Raw genomic sequence first — 21,328 nt, 5'->3', positions numbered from 1 at the left:
AAATTTGCTGATGACACTAAAATAGGCCATCCAATTCATTCTAATGAGGACACTAGAGCACTCCAGGTTGATTTGAATAGACTGATGCAATGGTCGGAGAAGTGGCAGATGCAGTTTAATATTGACAAATGCAAAGTTCTAAATGTTGGACAGTTAAATAACCATGCCACATATAAACTAAATAATGTAGATCTTAATACTACTGATTGCAAAAAGGATTTAGGAGTTCTGGTTAGCAGTAATCTAAAACCAAGACGACAGTGCATTAGTGTTCACAATAAAGCTTAACAGAATTCTTGGCTTCATATCTAGAAGTATAAATAATAGAAGTCCTCGGGTTGTTCAACTATATATACCCTTGGTTAGGCCTCATTTAGACTATGCTGCTCAGTTCTGGTCACCATGTTACAGAATGGATATAAATGCTCTGGAAAACGTACAGAGGATGATGACAATGATGATACCATGTATCAGAAATCTTCCCTACGAGGATAGACTGAGGGCCCTGAATCTGCACCCTCGAAAGGCGTAGAATTAGGGGGGATATGATCGAGGTGTATAAATGGAAAACGGGAATAAAGGGGGTGCAAGTAGCGTGCTGAAAATTTCCAACCAAGACAGGACTCGCAGCAATGGTTGCAAGTTGGAAAAAATCAGATTCAGAAAGGATATAGGAAAGCACTCGTTTGGTAAGTCGTGGATGAGTGGAACAAACTCCCGAGTACAGTTATTCAGGCTAAAACGTTGTGTAGTTTTAAAAATAGGTTAGATAAATACGAGTGGGTGTGAATTGGACCTGACTAGCTTGTGCTGCTGGGTCTGGTGCTGTGCTCAATCCTTGAGTGGAGGTGACCAGACTGGGTGGGTCATTGGGCTAATACGGGGGTGTGGGTCATTGGGCTCATCCTGGGGGGGGGGCATGGACCTGCTCTGCATGGGTCATTAGGCCTGTTGCAGTGTTCCTTATGTTCTTAAATTTCAAGCTACTTTCTTTCCTCAAATGAATTAAAATCATTTCTATTTCTGGAATATATCTTCCATTCTATAACAAAGATTAGGTGATGAAAGATTGGATATCAGACTGGAGGTAGTATGGAGGTGGTGAATTATTTTATTTTATTATCACACTGGCCGATTCCCACCAAGGCAGGGTGGCCCGAAAAAGAAAAACTTTCACCATCATTCACTCCATCACTGTCTTGCCAGAAGGGTGCTTTACACTACAGTTTTTAAACTGCAACATTAACACCCCTCCTTCAGAGTGCAGGCACTGTACTTCCCATCTCCAGGACTCAAGTCCGGCCTGCCGGTTTCCCTGAATCCCTTCATAAATGTTACTTTGCTCACACTCCAACAGCACGTCAAGTATTAAAAACCATTTGTCTCCATTCACTCCTATCAAACACGCTCATGCATGCCTGCTGGAAGTCCAAGCCCCTCGCACACAAAACCTCCTTTACCCCCTCCCTCCAACCTTTCCTAGGCCGACCCCTACCCCGCCTTCCTTCCACTACAGACTGATACACTCTTGAAGTCATTGTTTCGCTCCATTCTCTCTACATGTCCAAACCACCTCAACAACCCTTCCTCAGCCCTCTGGACAACAGTTTTGGTAATCCCGCACCTCCTCCTAACTTCCAAACTACGAATTCTCTGCATTATATTCACACCACACATTGCCCTCAGACATGACATCTCCACTGCCTCCAGCCTTCTCCTCGCTGCAACATTCATCACCCACGCTTCACACCCATATAAGAGCGTTGGTAAAACTATACTCTCATACATTCCCCTCTTTGCCTCCAAGGACAAAGTTCTTTGTCTCCACAGACTCCTAAGTGCACCACTCACTCTTTTTCCCTCATGAATTCTGATTCACCTCATCTTTCATAGACCCATCCGCTGACACGTCCACTCCCAAATATCTGAATACGTTCACCTCCTCCATACTCTCTCCCTCCAATCGGATATTCAATCTTTCATCACCTAATCTTTTTGTTATCCTCATAACCTTACTCTTTCCTGTATTCACCTTTAATTTTCTTCTTTTGCACACCCTACCAAATTCATCCACCAATCTCTGCAACTTCTCTTCAGAATCTCCCAAGAGCACAGTGTCATCAGCAAAGAGCAGCTGTGACAACTCCCACTTTGTGTGTGATTCTTTATCTTTTAACTCCACGCCTCTTGCCAAGACCCTCGCATTTACTTCTCTTACAACCCCATCTATAAATATATTAAACAACCACGGTGACATCACACATCCTTGTCTAAGGCCTACTTTTACTGGGAAAAAATTTCCCTCTTTCCTACATACTCTAACTTGAGCCTCACTATCCTCGTAAAAACTCTTCACTGCTTTCAGTAACCTACCTCCTACACCATACACTTGCAACATCTGCCACATTGCCCCCCTATCCACCCTGTCATACGCCTTTTCCAAATCCATAAATGCCACAAAGACCTCTTTAGCCTTATCTAAATACTGTTCACTTATGTTTCACTGTAAACACCTGGTCCACACACCCCCTACCTTTCCTAAAGCCTCCTTGTTCATCTGCTATCCTATTCTCCGTCTTACTCTTAATTCTTTCAATTATAACTCTACCATACACTTTACCAGGTACACTCAACAGACTTATCTCCCTATAATTTTTGCACTCTTTTATCCCCTTTGCCTTTATACAAAGGAACTATGCATGTTCTCTGCCAATCCCTAGGTACCTTACCCTCTTCCATACATTTATTAAATAATTGCACCAACCACTCCAAAACTATATCCCCACCTGCTTTTAACATTTCTATCTTTATCCCATCAATCCCGGCTGCCTTACCCCCTTTCATTTTACCTACTGCCTCACGAACTTCCCCCACACTCACAACTGGCTCTTTCTCACTCCTACAAGATGTTATTCCTCCTTGCCCTATACACGAAATCACAGCTTCCCTATCTTCATCAACATTTAACAATTCCTCAAAATATTCCCTCCATCTTCCCAATACCTCTAACTCTCCATTTAATAACTCTCCTCTCCTATTTTTAACTGACAAATCCATTTGTTCTCTAGGCTTTCTTAACTTGTTAATCTCACTCCAAAACTTTTTCTTATTTTCAACAAAATTTGTTGATATCTCACCCACTCTCTCATTTGCTTTCTTTTTACATTGCTTCACCACTCTCTTAACCTCTCTTTTTCTCCATATACTCTTCCCTCCTTGCATCACTTCTACTTTGTAAAAACTTCTCATATGCTAACTTTTTCTCCCTTACTACTCTCTTTACATCATCATTCCACCAATCGCTCCTCTTCCCTCCTGCACCCACTTTCCTGTAACCACAAACTTCTGCTGAACACTCTAACACTACATTTTTAAACCTACCCCATACCTCTTCGACCCCATTGCCTATGCTCTCATTAGCCCATCTATCCTCCAATAGCTGTTTATATCTTACCCTAACTGCCTCCTCTTTTAGTTTATAAACCTTCACTTCTCTCTTCCCTGATGCTTCTATTCTCCTTGTATCCCATCTACCTTTTACTCTGTGTAGCTACAACTAGAAAGTGATCTGATATATCTGTGGCCCCTCTATAAACATGTACATCCTGAAGTCTACTCAACAGTCTTTTATCTACCAGTACATAATCCAACAAACTACTATCATTTCGCCCTACATCATATCTTGTATACTTATTTATCCTCTTTTTCTTAAAATATGTATTACCTATAACTAAACCCCTTTCTATACAAAGTTCAATCAATGGGCTCCCATTATCATTTACACCTGGCACCCCAAACTTACCTACCACACCCTCTCTAAAAGTTTCTCCTACTTTAGCATTCAGGTCCCCTACCACAATTACTCTCTCACTTGGTCAGCGGATGGGTCTATGAAAGATGAGGTGAATCATAGAATTGATGAGGGGAAAAGGGTGAGCGGTGCACTTAGGAGTCTGTGGAGAGACAGAACTTTGTCCTTGGAGGCAAAGAGGGGAATGCATGAGAGTAGAGTTTTACCAACGCTCTTGTATGGGTGTGAAGCATGGGTGATGAATGTTGCAGCGAGGAGAAGGCTGGAGGCAGTGTAGATGTCATGTCTGAGGGCAATGTGTGGTGTGAATATAATGCAAGAGAATTCGTAGTTTGGAAGTTAGGAGGAGGTGCGGGATTACCAAAACTGTTGTCCAGAGGGCTGAGGAAGGGTTGAGGTGTTTCGGACGTGATCCTGTTGACCCGATCAGTGTGGAATAGTTTATAACCCTGTATGTTGCATTCAGAAGGCATTTCTCTATCTACCAGGTTGCCTTTATAACAGTAATATCTATTACCTGCACTTGCAAGTAATCTTAGCTCGTTCATCTTATTTCTTACTCCTATTTGTATAGTAAACCTTGAGGGAGCTAGTCCCTCGTTGCCCTCTACTATGTTGAACAATTGATTTGCCTTTACTAGCAACTTTATTTTGAATATTCTTTTAAACGTATCCCTGGGGTATCCTGGTAATATCTGCTGTTTTCAATCCTAGTACTGCAGCCTTCCCACAAACACCCATACCTCTAATCTATTTAAAGTCTTAGACGAGTCAATGACCCCCTCAATCGAATTGGCTAATGCAACCACTCTAGCCCCAGACAGATGAACCCCATTCCTTGCATACATATCACATATGCACTCTAAATCCCCACCAGTGCCTAGAGAAGCTGAATAGAGAAACATACAAGGTATGTATGAAGCACGTACCATTGAGGAAACCCAGAAGATCAGGTATAGAGCGTAGATGGTACAGAAGCAAACGGGTTACTGAATTGCTAAAACAGAGGAAAGACTTGACCAAGAGATCACTGGATTAGAGCAAAAACTTAGGATGTCATACCTTGCAGTAGTACAAAGGGAACAAAGGGCCATACAGGATATTGCAAGAAACCCAAAATATTTCTATTCCTATGCAAAATCCAAGCTAAGAACTACCTGTAGAATTGAAAGGAAATTAGTTTACTGATGAACAGGAAATGAGTGAAATACTAAAAAAACAGTAAGAGTCGGTGTTCAGCATCCCACTAAATGGCAGCAAGGTAGAAAATGCAGAAATTTTTCACTAGGTTGTGAGGGATATGTGGGGCAGCGGACCTCCAGCAGCAACAGCCTGGTTGACCAGGCAAGCACCAGACTAGCCTGGCCCATGGCTGGGCTCAGTAGATTCTCTCAACTCTTCAAAGGTACATCAGTTATGAATGGGATTGCAAGTTCCTTGTAGTACCTGTCTAGCCAGCAATTATACCAATTGCCCTAGATATACATTCATTGCCCATTCACTTTCTAGGCAAGATGCTACATTTGATTGGGGATCCCTGCCTTAGACCTGACTTCTGTGGCTGACCTGTACTTATCCAGTAGCTCCAGTCTCCTGCCCTTCCCGGTGTCATTGCCACCAGCACTTGATGGTTTTTGTTAGCATAGCCTTTCCCCCAATTAAAATTATTAATAGATGTAAAAGGGGTTTTAACCACCGAACATGTGAACCTCAACCAATCTACTTTTGACAGCAGCAAACTTAGCCATTGCCACACAAATACATCTGTAGTTGCTGCTGCTTTTCACATACCAGTATTCAATGTTTTCAATGAAATGTTCACCTTTTAGGCAGTTCTTCAAAGCTTAAATATGAAGTTTAATTGTTTTAGGTATCTGCTCTATAAATATCACTTTACCTTCCCCACCATCCACATAACTTACCAAGTTAACACCTCTGCCTACCAGTCTGCCATTTAGCCTCCGCCCACTAACCTGCCAGTTAGCCGCTGCTGTCTGCCAGCCTCCGCTCCTGCTGCTAGACTTTGAGAAAATATTAAGCTGAGAAAATATTAAGCTGAATATGATGGGTTTTTTTTCCTAATTTACAGTTTTGCCAGCTTGAGGATTGTGCTGTTGTTCTCTAATTTGTCACTTAGGCCGTGCATTGTCTTAATTTTCCATCTTGTGCTTACTGGGACCCTAGAACTTTAGTCCAGACCATTATATTCTGGTTGATTAGTTTTCAACTGTTAAATTATTCGAAGGGTTGGAGGTTTGTATCTGGTAACAAACAACCTGGAAGGTGTCCTGGTGGTCAATGCTCATACAGCCTGGTCCATGACCAGGCCTCTGGCTCAAGACCTGATTAACCAGTCTGTTAAGCACACATTCCGATGTATGAATCACAGCCTGGCTGGTCTGGTACTGAATTTAGGAATCCGTAAAGTTTTCTTTTGGATATCACCAGGAGTCTATTGGTAATCCCCTTTGTGTGTAATGGGGGACTGGTCTTGGAGCCCCATTGACTTTCCTTGCATATTCCCAATACCCTTACTTTGGAGGGTATGTAGTACCATCTGCCAAGTCTTGCTTTTTGTGGAGCGATTTCATTGTAGAGATTTGAGACCAGTCATACATCTATTGTCTATCTCTGAACACTTTCTGCCTAGCAATAAACTGTACCCTTTTCAAGCAGTCAGGATAATGTATTTGATTTTTTGAACTTCGACAAATTAAAGCCTACTGATGAAATTAGGCAATATATAATAATCATTATGATGGAAGGGGGGGGGGCTGTTGTGGGGGTTGGGTTTATGAAATGGTTTTGCAGTTGTATCCATATGTAACTTATTCGTAATTGTTGACACATGTTGAAAATTTCCTGCACTTTTACCATTGGGCTCTTAAAGTACATTGGAATTTGATGGCTGTTTTATAAAATTTTAATTAAATTCACTAGTATAAAAGGCAACACTAACAAGGTTATTCTTTATTCTTCAGGGTCTTCTTGACAAGTTCCTTATTCCTAAGGCCTCCAATCCAGAATCTAAGGTCTTTTACCTTAAGATGAAGGGTGATTACTACAGATACCTGGCTGAGGTAGCCACTGGTGATGTTCGAGCGGGTAAGTAAATGGTGCATTTCCGTATGATTTTAGCATCCAGCATTTTAAGTTGTCCTTAACCCTTTGACTGCCGCAAGCCCATTTCTGAAACTGTCGAAAAATGTTCGAAAAAAGTCTTACCAAAATGTTAGGATTAATTTGCCGAGTTATAAGCATAAAAAAAAAAAATCAGTTAGGTTAGGTAAGGTTCGTCAGGAAACAGGACAAATGTTTCCTGACGCGGGTCTTAGTCAGATGATGATCCGCCTTTGGAGCTTTTGGTCATCTGACCGAGGCCTTCCGCTGGCTTACCGGTCCACCCCTTTAAAAATTATGGTCATTTATAACCATTGTTATTTATATTATAAAATTAGTAAATGATCAGTACTTGCCAAAATAAGGTGTAAAGTTGGTTGAAAATGAGCTGCATATGGCAACAGCGGTGAATGCCGCTCGCCCAGTAAACTTTTGTTTTACTCCTATTCGATGGTTTCTTGTTTTTTCCACTATTTTTCAAGTAACTTGTGTGGCCTGAGACCAAAGTAAGGTGCAATGTACATATGTATGCACTTTGTGTGCAACACTAAATCCACAGACATTCTCATCAATATAGTTTACAAAACTTATTTACCCAATACATTTTTTTTATTACTATTCTATAATATACAAATGTAGTCACTGGACACTTTCCTAGAACTGCTGCAGCTTGTGGAATTCTTTGAAACATGGGTATATGCACAGTGGTATTTTACACGCATAAAACAAGTGGTAGTTTTGTGGTATGTGCTGACAACACCTTTTCCGAGCAGTTTTCTTGAAAGTAGTAAGAGGCAGTTGTATGGGGTAGTGATCACCAGGCCTCAGACGAGAGGACATGTTGATTTCGTGGGCGCTGGTCTATTGCAGGTGTTGTTCCTTGGTACTTGAATATTAGTCTGATCACTGACAAAATTCACCATATTTGGGTTTGTTGGTCTTAGTTATACATACAAGCATTCAGCATGGAAATATAAAGAAAATGGAAAGTTTTATGTACCACTTGTAACTCTTTGCGAACACAATCAGCAAACCCAATCTGCATGTCGCATTTGTCCACTAAGCTCATATTGTGGTTCTAGTCCATCATAGCTGCAGGTTTTAAATGTGTTCGTGTGTGTGTGTTCGTGTGTGTGTGCGTGTGTGTGTGTTCGTGTGTGTTCGTGTGTGTGTTCGTTCGTGTGTGTGTTCGTGTGTGTTCGTGTGTGTGTGTGTGTGTGTGTGTGTGTGTGTGTGTGTGTGTGTGTTCGTGTGTGTGTGTTCGTGTGTGTGTGTTCGTGTGTGTGTGTTCGTGTGTGTGTGTTCGTGTGTGTGTGTTCGTGTGTGTGTGTGTTCGTGTGTGTGTGTGTTCGTGTGTGTTCGTGTGTGTGTGTGTGTGTTCGTGTGTGTGTGTGTGTGTTCGTGTGTGTGTTCGTGTGTTTGTGTGTGTGCGCGCGCACATGTGTGTGTGCACGTGTGTGTGTGTGTGTTCGTGTGTGTGTGTGTTTGTTCGTGTGTGTGTGTGTGTGTTTGTTCGTGTGTGTGTGTGTTCGTGTGTGTGTGTTCGTGTGTGTGTGTTCGTGTTTTCGTGTTATTTTTATTTACCATTTTGTCCTAGGCACATGTCGATTAGACACTAGGCCTGTTGTGTGTTACCACGTGTTTGTGTTCGTGTGTGTGTGTGTTCGTGTGTGTGTGTTCGTGTGTGTGTGTGTTCGTGTGTGTGTGTGTTCGTGTGTGTGTGTGTTCGTGTGTGTGTGTTCGTGTGTGTGTGTGTGTGTTCGTGTGTGTGTGTGTTCGTGTGTGTGTGTTCGTGTGTGTGTGTTCGTGTGTGTGTTCGTGTGTGTGTGTGCGTGTGTGTGTGTGTTCGTGTGTGTGTTCGTGTGTGTGTGTTCGTGTGTGTGTGTGTTCGTGTGTGTGTGTGTTCGTGTGTGTGTGTGTTCGTGTGTGTGTGTGTTCGTGTGTGTGTGTGTTCGTGTGTGTGTGTGCGCGTTCGTGTGCGTTCGTGTGTGTTCGTGTTCGTGTGTGTTCGTGTGGGTGTGTTCGTGTGGGTGTGTGTTCGTGTGTGTTCGTGTGTGTTCGTGTTACCATTTTGTCCTAGGCACATGTCGATTAGACACTAGGCCTGTTGTAGGTGTGTGTGTGTGTGTGTGTGTGTGTTCGTGTGTGTTCGCGCGCGTGTTCTTGTGTGTTCGCGTGTGCGTGTGTTCGCGCGTGCGTGTGTTCGCGCGCGCTCGCGCGTTTGTGTTCGTGTGTTCGTGTTCTGCCTGCCACTATCTGCCATTTCGTGTCGGTGAACTGATGTCAACAATGTGACATCGCGTTTATCATGCCACCGAAATGCCATGATGCCATTGACAGCAAACTCCTGCACCTCGCCTCTACCAGTGCCTGCGTCAAACCTAGGCATATACTTGCGATTTCCACTCACTGTGCCCCACACGTCTGTCATGTTCACTTGCACCTTCCTGCCAATCCCAGATGCAGTCTTCTGGTGGGTACTGGATATTGTAAGGTGGATGTGGTTGTGCAAGTTGTGGCTGTGCTGAGTTAGCAACGTGGGCTGGTGCCACACGACTCTTGCTACTACCACCACCCACCTTCTGCCCCCACGCACATTACGCATTCCCATTGTAACAATATCATCTTCACTATCATCATCAATTCTATGATTCACCTCATCTTTCATGGGTCTATGAAAGATGAGGTGAATCATAGAATTGATGAGGGGAAAAGAGCGAGTGGTGCACTTAGTCTGTGGAGACAAAGAACTTTGTCCTTGGAGGCAAAGAGGGGAATGTATGAGAGTATAGTTTTACCAACGCTCTTATATGGGTGTGAAGCATGGGTGATGAATGTTGCAGCGAGAAGGCTGGAGGCAGTGGAAATGTCATGTCTGAGGGCAATGTGTGGTGTGAATATAATGCAGAGAATTCGTAGTTTGGAAGTTAGGAGAAGGTGCGGGATTACCAAAACTGTTGTCCAGAGGGCTGAGGAAGGGTTGAGGTGGTTCGGACATGTAGAGAGAATGGAGCGAAACAGAATGACTTCAAGAGTGTATCAGTCTGTAGTGGAAGGAAGGTGGGGTAGGGGTCGGCCTAGGAAGGGTTGGAGGGAGGGGGTAAAGGAGGTTTTGTGTGCGAGGGGCTTGGACTTCCAGCAGGCATGCGCGAGCGTGTTTGAGAGGAGTGAATGGAGACAAATGGTTTTTAATACTTGACGTGCTGTTGTAGTGTGAGCAAAGTAACATTTATGAAGGGGTTCAGGGAAACCGGCAGGCCGGACTGAGTCCTGGAGATGGGAAGTACAGTGCCTGCACTCTGAAGGAGGGGTGTAAATGTTGCAGTTTAAAAACTGTAGTGTAAAGCACCCTTCTGGCAAGACAGTGATGGAGTGAATGATGGTGAAAGTTTTTCTTTTTCGGGCCACCCTGCCTTGGTGGGAATCGGCCAGTGTGATAATATAATATTAGTTTGTGGTGTAGGGCCACGGGATGTACTCCTAGATTTACTTTTTCCTTGGAATGGCATATGGCCCACTACCACAACGCATGCTGTGATGAATGGTTTGAAAAACCGACAAGTTGAAGATTGAGACACTTATGCAGCATATGGGAATCTTTATTCAGGAAACGTTTCGCCACACAGTGGCTTCATCAGTCCAATACAAAGAGGAAGGCGTAAGGAGAGGAGGAGAATGAGGTAATCAGTCCCTCAACCTGGAGTCGATGTGTTCAGTCCATCAATCTTGTAGAATGATGGACTGAACACATCGACTCCAGGTTGAAGGACTGATTACCTCATTCTCCTCTCCTTACGCCTTCCTCTTTGTATTGGACTGATGAAGCCACTGTGTGGCGAAACGTTTCCTGAATAAAGATTCCCATATGCTGCATAAGTGTCTCAATCTTCAACAACGCATGCTGAATCATACATACTGCCGCTTAGCTGGAGAATATTCTCCCTCACTGTCACAACTCTAACTGCTTTCAGTAGTCTGGAAATCACTATCACTCACTTTCACTGTTCACATCAGTCCTGTACATGGGGGAAAGTTTCTTTTCGTCATGGTACAGGTGAGCATGAATGAGACGGCCCAGCACCAGAGGTGGAAGGTTGTGGGTCATCTGCGTTTTCATCACTAATTACGTTATCCTGGGCGCTGCTTTCGGTCGCACCCTCTTGGAAACCATGGAAATACTTTCACTGTCACTTCCATCGGTGTTAGAACCATCACTTGGGAACAGAAGACCTCCAATTCGGCGAGGATTCGGGTACTTCTTACTGAGAGGCATGGTGAACAAGGACTACTAAAATGGCGTTCTCACAATGCACCACTGAGTCCCCGATTTTTTCATACTGTGCACACCCATCCAGCAGACCCATTCTCACGTGTAGGGCTACCAGTTTTTTCCAGCTTGATATGAAGCTGTTAGAATTTACACGTATTAATGTCAAAAACATTGACTCGTAAGACGTACATATGTACGACCAAAATAGTCGAAAGGTTAAAAGCATTAGAAAGTATGAAGGTATTATTCATAAATGTTATGCAGTTAATAGGTTTGAGAGCTCATATATTTGCACTAAACTGTTAACCCTTACTGTCCAAACGTAGATCTAGTTCTCCAAACGTAATTTTATTTTTTCTGCCTCCAGATTTGGCACGATTGGCCCTAGATGCTTGGTCAGTATAGAATGGGTTTTAGTACTCGATGTGCACAGTAGTAAAAAAAAAAAAAATCCTTGGACCTCTTAGTACCTTGTGGGAGCACCAGTTCAATTGAGTGCCAGCTAGAGCAAACATGGCAAATACCAGGGATTCACTGATGTGTTAACACTCCCCTTTTAAGAGGAAAGTGATGTTGATCCTGAGTTTAGTGACTTTGGGATGGATGTGGCCACAAGTGGTTGAGAGGAAATATAAAAAAAACCTTGATAATAACCCTTGTGCAACACACGCCACATTTTGTTTTGATGTCCTATAACCTATACCCTATACCCTAAGTATAGAGAAAAAATTCTGGAACGTGTAATACGTATTCGGCTGGACGGGTGTGTTTGAGGGTGGTGTGTGTTTGGTGTTTGATGCACAGATGTACCTACAGCTATCAGTGTAAATTACCTAGGATAACCCAAAAAATGCACAGTGCTGTGCGCTTGTGGATAAAAGGCATAATGAGCATGACTAGCAATAGGCATTTTCACTTGATCAGGAATCAGTCGCGACTCTGCCTCGTGTGTAATAACTGTTCGTTCATGAGCGGCTCTTGAGACAAGCAGGGGGAGACGGATACAAGTTTGTGTAACACTGAAAACAAAGGCACTGTTCCCTGGAACAGTGCTCGATCAGTCACCCCACTACTGCACTGTCCGCATTGGAGTGACACTTGTCTTACACTATGCTTCAAGGTTTCATATACTCCATGTCTAAAACATTGCTGGGACCTATGAATTTGTATACATTTCTAGACAATGGTATGTGACCAAGGCAGGTGAAAATGTTCACCTGTCAATGTGTGACTATTTGAGTACTATTTCAGTACCTAATATTAGTCTTGGAACAAACATTGGCAATAAAATCCCAAGAACTAATAAATTGTAATTATCAGAACCTAAAAATTATATAAATTAAAAATGAGAAGGTATATCGGCAACACTTACACAGTCGGCAGAACTCAATGTTGCCATCGTGTGAGCATACAACACCAACTTTGCAGTCTTTTATCTCGGCAAGTCCTGACACTTTTTTTTTCTTATTACACAATTGTCCTTTAACTTAAAAAAAAAAAAAATCTGATCGCTGGCAGTGAAAATGAAGTCTACGTTTGGACAGTTGAAGGGTTAAACATCCTAAATCTGTTGAGTGCTTGGTATGGTATGTAGTGTGGAATAAAAAATGAATAATTACCTTGTACAAGCTACAGTCAGCAGCAGGTAAGATATAGCTGCCTAGGAAACCATGAATCATTCACCAAATATTACTCCTTGGAGACTTCATCCCTTGTGTAATATGGATGAACATAAACATTCTGAAGTGGTAATGCACGAAGTTTTGTACAATAAATGACTAGTTTGCATTGAGCTAACAAAACTGAATCCAGTTGTTAAAAACGTGTTAATTTGTTTTACAATGTAAACATTGTCGAAATCAAAGCTAACTACTACCTGTAGCATTGGACCCTTATGTGAAAACTTGTATGCTGACTAAACAGGAAAGTGAAATTAAAAGAGCAGCAAGTCACTGTTCAGCAAAGCCCACTGCCAGCAGGGTAGAGAATGCAGAACTTAAAATTCTACCGGAATGCTGTATAGACCAGTTAACTGACATTAGTACAAATCCCATAGAATTAGAGAAAGGAAAACATACCCACTCAGCACCTGGACCAGATTCTTGGACTTCACTGTTTATAAAGTGCCAAGTACTGCTAGCATGAGCCCTCAGTATTCTTTGGAGAAAGATCCTAAATCTAAGTGAAATATACCAGAGACCATAGTGCAGCCATAGCTCCTTTGCATAAGGGAGGTAGTGTACTAGCTAAAATTAGACCAGTAACCCTAACTTCCCACATCTTGAAAGTGATGTCAGAAGACATGTCATGGAACAGCACAATCTGTATAATCCAAACCAGCCGTTTTAGAATGGGGTGATCATGCGTGTCACAGCTGCTGAACTACTGATAGAATTATGAAAATGGAAGTAAATCATAACACGTGTGATGTACAGATTTTGCAAAGGAGTTTGGCAAATGCACACAGGGTGATTGCACAGAGGCCCATGGGTATTAGAGAAGGTAAGCAGATAGTCGGATTCCTAACACTACACGTAGTAGTAAACTGTATCAGCAAGGTAAAAAGCTGTTCCCAAGGCACTGTCCAGGCGCACCTGTTTGTTATCCTCGCAGCAGATGTAGATGAAAATACCTGTCAGTTATGTATCATTTTCAGAAGATGCTAAAATAAGTATGAAAGCATTTCAGCAGAAGGCACCAAAAATTACAAAAGATATAAGCAGTTTCCAGTGGGCAGTGGAGAATGTTCAGAGGAGATAAATTTCACCTGCTTGGGTATGGAAAGAACTCAGAGGGTTGTCAGAGAATGAAAGGAACATGTGAAGGACTTGTGAATTGCCAATTGACCTCTCCTTCGAAGAACACTAAGACCAAGCTCACAGCCAGGAGGATTGCAAGGTGGGTAATGAGGACTTGCAAAACAAGAGACATAACAATGGTGCCACTTTTTGACTAGTTTCTCTCGTTTGGAATATTGGTCAGTGTGGACTTCCCTGTTCAAGGCAGGAGATATACAAGAGCTGGAACAGTCTATGGCCTGTACAGAGCCAATAAAGCATTTAATTACTGGGAATACCTTTATAAATATACTTGCTGAAGTGGAGGAGAGATGAATAATATATATCTGGGATGTACTCGAGGGCCTTGTCACAAATCTGCACACTGCAATTACATACTGGAGTGGGAGATATAGGAATTACAAAATTAGCCCAATGAAGAGCATGGGTGTGGTGTATAAATGCCTATGGGGCCCCAGACTTTGACATCTTAGCAGAACGTATTAGAAACAGTGCTGTCTCAAGTGTTGAAGTTCAAAAGAAATTGGACAAGCATCTCCACCAGGTGCCAGATCAACCAGACTGATGGATACATGGGTCAGTGGACCACAGGCAAGCACCATTTGAGCCAGGCTATGGGAGTAGGAAAAACTCGTGGAACTCAAAGGAATATATCAATATCATACTCGTGAAACCATTGAAGTGCAGACAAGTATGTATGTTTAGAGCCTAAACTTTAGAGGAAGTTTAGGAAATTGAAGTTGACTAAATTGACTGTTAAACATCAACTAGATATACTGTAAAACCTCTCTAAAGGGGAAGCAAGAGGGGGGGGGGTAAATTGGCTGATTGCCCACAACTCCCGAATTTTGAACAATTTCACAATAGGCCGTTCAGGTACCTTTCCCCTCTCTGAACATGCACATCCTGTAGTCTACCCTTCAACCTTTTATCTACCAAAACATGAGCAAACTAATTATGTGCTATATTATATTTTGTATACGTACCTTCTTTAAGCATGTCTTGTTACCTAACCTCTTTCTAGACATAGTTCAGTTACCGGCGTGCGGCCCCCACCCCCAATTTTCATTTACCCCTGGCACCCAAAACTTACCTACTGCCTCCACAACAATTTTATTCACTTTAGTATTTAGGTCCCCCACCACAATACCAAGTACTCGTGGTTCAAAACACCCCTTACTCATCTCCCAAAAATCTCTCCATTTCTCTTCGGGTGCATACACACTATAACCCATTTTTCACATCTGACCCTTATTTTACTGTATATAATCCTTGACTTGTACATTTCTATTCCCTTTTCGTGCCATAACTGATCCTCCAACTTAGCTACTTTTTCCTTCTCTATTAGAAACCCCTGACCTAAAACCATTCATTTCTCCCCAATGAAACTTACCCCTGTAGCTTTTACTTTAGAGGCAGACAGCCAGCTTCTTTTAATTAATAACATCCACACATTTTTTTATCTGCTGTACATCAATGCATAACTTAAGTTTAATTTTAGCAAGCTGTATGGGAAAAGGGGTTACTGGCTCATTTCTCCCAGCATTTTAGTTGACTTTTACAGCACACATGGTTGACAGAGGAAAGATTCTTATTCCACTTCCCCATTGATATGAGGAAAATAAGGAGGACTGTTAACCCTTTGAGGGGTCCATGCTGCAGTTCTGTGCATTGTCCACAGGGTCAAGAATTAAAAAAAAAAAAAAAATTACCTTCGGAAAAGGAGTGAAGGTAATAAAACAGTACAAAATTTGATGTAAAATTGACGAAATTACACTATCGTGAATTTTACTGCGTTAGTGATATTTACTCATTGGCGATTTTGCCCACTTTGACTCTTATTTTAGGCCAGTTAAATTATTCCAGTCGACCAAATTCTTAGCTATTTTGTTAATCACTTCTATTTTATCGATTGAGCACAAACTTCTTCAACTGTTTCAGCTACCCAATAAAGTGATCAGAAATTGGTAATTTGAAGATTCACAGTTCAAAATATTAGGTTCAAAATAGGGTCCAGAATAAACAGTGCAGATATTCCTGGCACTAAAATAATATTTCATTTTACGTTTCCAGGCTTTACAGATGAATTCCATTTTCAGTTTTTATTCATATAAAGAATATTTATTCACACCAAAAAAGTTATGCAATATTGTAATTGTATAAAATCAGCACATTTGTGATTGTATATTAGACCCACCAGTTGGTGTATTGAGCACGTGACATTCATTTACTCTTGAACACTGGCAAAAATAGATAATTTCTGCTACTTAGAGCTTGCTTTAACTATTTTCAGTACTAAAACCAATCAAAATCATTTCTCTCATTCTATCAAATGACACCAAGAAACCGCAAATACAACTGTAAAAACCATACGAAATACACTGCAAAGGCGCTGTTTTAATCCAAAAACTCCTGTACTGCATGCTGCAGTATGTTTTATATGGCGAGCTCTTACCACAGATCCATTCCTGCATATTTAGGCCCAAATTTACCACTCGCAGCTTATGAGTGAGCTGAACTCAGTGGCCTAGATCTATATCTTAGATCCTGGCTTCTAAGCTGTAGAACTACGGGACGACCCCTCAAAGGGTTAAGAAAAGAAAAAGCTCAGACGAGTGTATACATGAACATGTAAATGCATGTATAGTGTGACCTAATTGCATGTAAAGTAGAAAGATATAATTCTTGCATGTGCAACCATGAAGTGTATATACTCCTTTGAACAAACAAAAAAGGAATATCGGTGAACACTAAATAGGAAAATATGGATTAGTGTCGCATTGAGTGTGCCGGTGGAGGAAGGGTTACTGTGGGAAATAGACCTGACCAGCACTAGTGAATTATTGCCGGATGTCGACACAAGCGGAAATAAACAAATATTGATCTATCTATAAGTAATAGCGAGTGACAAGGATATACATGTGCAGTGACAGTCTTATCTACAATTTAGTTCACTATCTTAATTATCCCCCAGTATAGCGTACAATATATAGTGTAGATATGGGAATATCTTAAAAGCGACTGGCACTAGCGAACTATTGCCAGAGGTCCATTGAAGTGTTAATAACGGTTGAGTAATTACTATAGTCACAAGAGATAAAAAGAGTAGTGGTAGCATTGAGGTGCAGGGAATCACAGCATACATAAATTGATCATACAACCGTTACCTCTACTAAACAGGAAATAAGCTTTTCCATAGAGGTGTAGGGGAAAGTTAGCATAGGCCTAGCTGCTGTGTAAATAAAACAGTGATCCCAGTATAACGCAGTGAAAAGTATTTTGAAAGAATACAGTGTATATCCTTGAGATAGTGTACAGCACTAAATAAAAGGAAATTAAATAATAGTGAAGTGTGGCAGTGTGGGTAAGTCTTGCCCTCACACCCACCCTACACCCACATACTGCAAACTTGGTTCGTATAAATACATCTTGCATATTACTGGCACCAGCAAGAGAAAGGTAAAGTGGAAATCGGTTTTCTTCCGTGGCATACAGTGTAGTAGGATACAGACAGGATGTCAGCACAGCATATCTGTGGGACATGTAAAAGAGTCCTTGGAAGGAAATCCAGAATCGCATGCAATCTATGCTTTTCCAAACACCATATCTCTTGTACTAGACTAAATACAGCCTCAAAAAATGACCTCGAACTAACAAGGTGTTTCTGGTTGTGCAATAAAGATCTAGAACTTTGGGCAGGTATCGGAAAGGTACTAAGAGTAATAAATGATAAAAATAATAAAGAAAACAAAGATTACCTCTTGGATAGTCTACCAAAAATATGTAAAACATGGGAGCAAGAGATAGTGTATCAAAAAAATGCAGAATGCCCATACCGCAACAGATGACTCGAAACTATCTAGTCACCCACATAGTGCTAAACCAGACCCATCCCCCGTTCATAGCACTAATACCCATAGTGCTGGTGCTGGCCCAGGCTCCGCCCCCAGCCCCAGTGCTGACTCAGACCCAGCCCCCAGCCTTACTGCCAGCCCAGACTACTAGGGACCCTACCACAACCACCACTAAAACCGTAAATATACAGCCATCATTGCACAAGACCGTGGCCCACAGTACAAATGTTGGAGAGGAGTCTCCTCCTTCCTCTGAGGAAAGTAGATGGAATCCAGGATGGGGTGGCCCTGGCTTGGATACTGAGGATTATAGTGGAGTTCCAGAACCTGCAGAAATTGACAATACACCTCCCAACAATTCTCAACCAAAGGTGAATTTGTGCAAATATTATGCTTGGGGCATCTGTAAGCATGGAATATCAGGGGAAAAAATGGGACATGCAACTTGGAGCATCCCAAAAAATGTAGCGACCTCCTGTCTAAAGGAGTGTTGCTCTTCCTGTACTTCCACCCAAAAATGTCACTCCTCGGTCCTCCAGAAGCAGTGCTACAACATCGACTGCCCTGCATACCATCTAAAAGGGACCAGGAGGCAGACCCCACAAGACAAACAGTAGTAGCTACGACAACCCAACTCTAGGTGATTTTTTAGTGGCAGGAAACTGAAAAGAAAATGGAAGGAAATAAAAATAGTCCACCTTGGAGCCTTATTGGACTGGAGGCACAGCCAGTGGCCACCCATGGCCCTCCAGAATTACAACTACTGATGCCAATAACAAAACCCCCCCCAACAAACAGAATACACCCTCATTCATATTTGCTACTATACAGGGCCTTAAGCCATCCACCAACAAAAAAATACCTTTTATCAGTGGACTTCTAGAGGAGTCTAATGCAATGTTTGCAGCCTTCACAGAGACTCGCACAAGATCACTTTGACAGTGAAATATGGATGCAACAGAATGAACGGGCAACAAGGTGGGGTTGGCCTGTATATCAGTCCCTCATCTGCACGGAGTTGCTGAACACCACAAATGAGGTAGTTGAAGTTCTATCAGTAAAGATCGAGAACCAAAACCTAGTCATTGTGGTTGTATATAAGCCACCAGATGCAACCTCACAACAGTTCAAGGAACAGCTACTGAAAATTGATTACTGTCTGGAAAACCTTCCAGCTCCATCCCCAATCATCATACTGCTTGGTGATTTCAACCTAAGGCATACAAAATGGAAGAATGTAGCAAATAATGTTATAGCTGAAACAATCCCTGGAGGTAGCACAGATGAAAGGTCACACAATGAGCTACTAAGTCTGCGAAAAACACACCTTAAGCCAGCAGATAGTGGAGCCAACAAGACTAGAAAACACACTTGACCTTATCTTCACAAATAATGAGGACCTGATAACTCGTAATATCAAAAACAGCTAATTACGATCACAACCTAATCGAAGTCCAGACGTACATGCATAGGGGTCCTGATAAGCAGAATGCATGTACCTGTGAAGGTGTGTTCACAAAAATACAACTTCAACAACAAGAACATCAACTGGGACCAGGTAAACCATGTCCTAAACGAAACATGTTGGGAAGATATCTTAAATGACATGGATCCAAACCAGTGCCTTGAAAGGATCAACTTCCTGGCAGCTGAAGCATGTTCTAGGCACACTCTTAAGAAAGAAGAGGAGCAGGAGTAAACTGGAGAGACTCTCTCCCTCTACAGAAGACGACGAAGAGTCACTGAGCTCCTCAGGAGTGCTAGAATATCTGATACAGGAAAGGAGGCGCTGACCAGGGAAGTGGAAAATCTCGAACTTAAGTTAAATGACTTGCAGGAAAGCTATTAGTGAAATTGAAAAATTCAAAATATTTCTTTTCATATGCCAAAATCAAGGCAAATACCACATCTAGTATCGAGCCCTTACTCAGACAGGATGGGACTTACACAGATGACAACAAGGAAATGAGTGAAATATTGAAATCCCAGTACGACTGTTTAGTGAACCACTAATCAGTCTGAGGATCGACGACCCAAATGATTTCTTCATGAATGAGCCTCAAAACTCCATAAATGTATGCCAGATTTCCGACATTACCGTAACTGATAGATTTCGAAAAAGCCATTGACAATATGCCCATGCACTCAGCCCCGGGCCCAGACTCGTGGAACTGTTTTCATTAAGAACTGCAAGAAACCCCTCTCGTGTGCCCTAAGTACACTATGGAGGAGCAGCTTGGACATCGGTGAAATTCGTCCCTTAAAACAACGGATATAGCCCCACTCCATAAAGGTGGCAGCAAAGCATTAGCTAAGAACTAGAGCAATATCTCTGACGTCCCACATCAGATTTTTGAAAGAGTGCTAAGAAGCAGGATTGCAAATCACCTGGATTCCCAAAATCTGCACAATCCAGAGCAACATGGGTTCAGGGCAGGTCGCTCCTGCCTCTCAACTACTGGATCACTATGACATGGCCTTGGATGCACTGGAAGAAAATCAGAATGCAGATGTAATATACACAGACTTTGCAAAAGCATTTGACAAATGCGATCATGGCGTAATAGCCCATAAAATACGTGCTGAAGGAACAACTGGGAAAGTGGGGAGATGGATCTTCAACTTTCTAACAAATCGGACACAGTAGTGGTTAAGAGTTAAATCGGAGGCTGCCATAGTGAAGAGCTCTGTTCCACAAGGCACAGTACTTGCCATCATCTTATTCCTCATCCTTATATCAGACAGAGATATACATCACAGAACCGTATCATCCTTTGTGGATGATACTAGGATCTGCATGAGGCTGTCATCTGCTGAGGATGCGGTTAACCTCCAAGAAGATATAAACAGTTTTCCAGTGGGCAATGGTAAACAATATGATGTTCAATGAGGACAAATTCCAACTACTCCGTTATGGAAAACTGAAGATAATAACTAGAACAGAGTATACTACACTCTGGCCATACAATAGAGCAGAAAAATAATGTAAGGGACCTGGGAGTAGTAATGTCTGAGGATCTCACTTTCAAGGATCACAACAGTGCCACGATCACAAGTGCAAAGAAAATGATAGGATGGATAATGAGAACGTTCAAAACGAGAGATGCCAAGCCAATGATCCTTTTCAAATCACTTCTCTCTAGGCTGGAATATTGCTGTACATTAACATCTCCATTCAAAGCAGGTGAAATCAGATCTAGTGTGTACAGAGATCCTTTACTGCACGTACAAGTTCTGTCAAGCACCTTAACTACTGGGAATGCTTGGAAGCACTTGACTTGTACTCGTTGGAACGCAGGAGGGAGAGATATATCATAATTACACTTGGAAAATCCTGGAAGGAATGGTCCCAAATCTGCACACAGAAATCACTCCCTACGAAAGTAAAAGACTGGGCAGGCGATGCAAAATGCCCCCAATAAAAAGTATGGGTGCCATTGGTACACTAAAGGAAAACATCATAAGTGTCCGAGGC

General features: G+C 42.1%; 1 protein-coding gene across 2 annotated transcripts in view; it reads left to right on the top strand.

The window, feature by feature from the left end:
- Positions 1-21,328, top strand: part of 14-3-3zeta (tyrosine 3-monooxygenase/tryptophan 5-monooxygenase activation protein zeta) — a 141,637-nt gene that overhangs the window by 113,684 nt on the left and 6,625 nt on the right. For both annotated transcript variants that reach the window (XM_053786943.2, XM_053786942.2), the window contains exon 5: positions 6,793-6,916. In XM_053786943.2, the coding sequence (XP_053642918.1) occupies positions 6,793-6,916 (124 nt within the window). The remainder of the gene's footprint in view (positions 1-6,792; positions 6,917-21,328) is intronic.

The sequence above is a fragment of the Cherax quadricarinatus genome, chromosome 41 (assembly GCF_038502225.1).
Source record: "Cherax quadricarinatus isolate ZL_2023a chromosome 41, ASM3850222v1, whole genome shotgun sequence".
NCBI classification, from domain to species: Eukaryota; Metazoa; Arthropoda; class Malacostraca; order Decapoda; family Parastacidae; genus Cherax; species Cherax quadricarinatus.
This window is presented reverse-complemented; position numbering and strand designations above follow the sequence as displayed.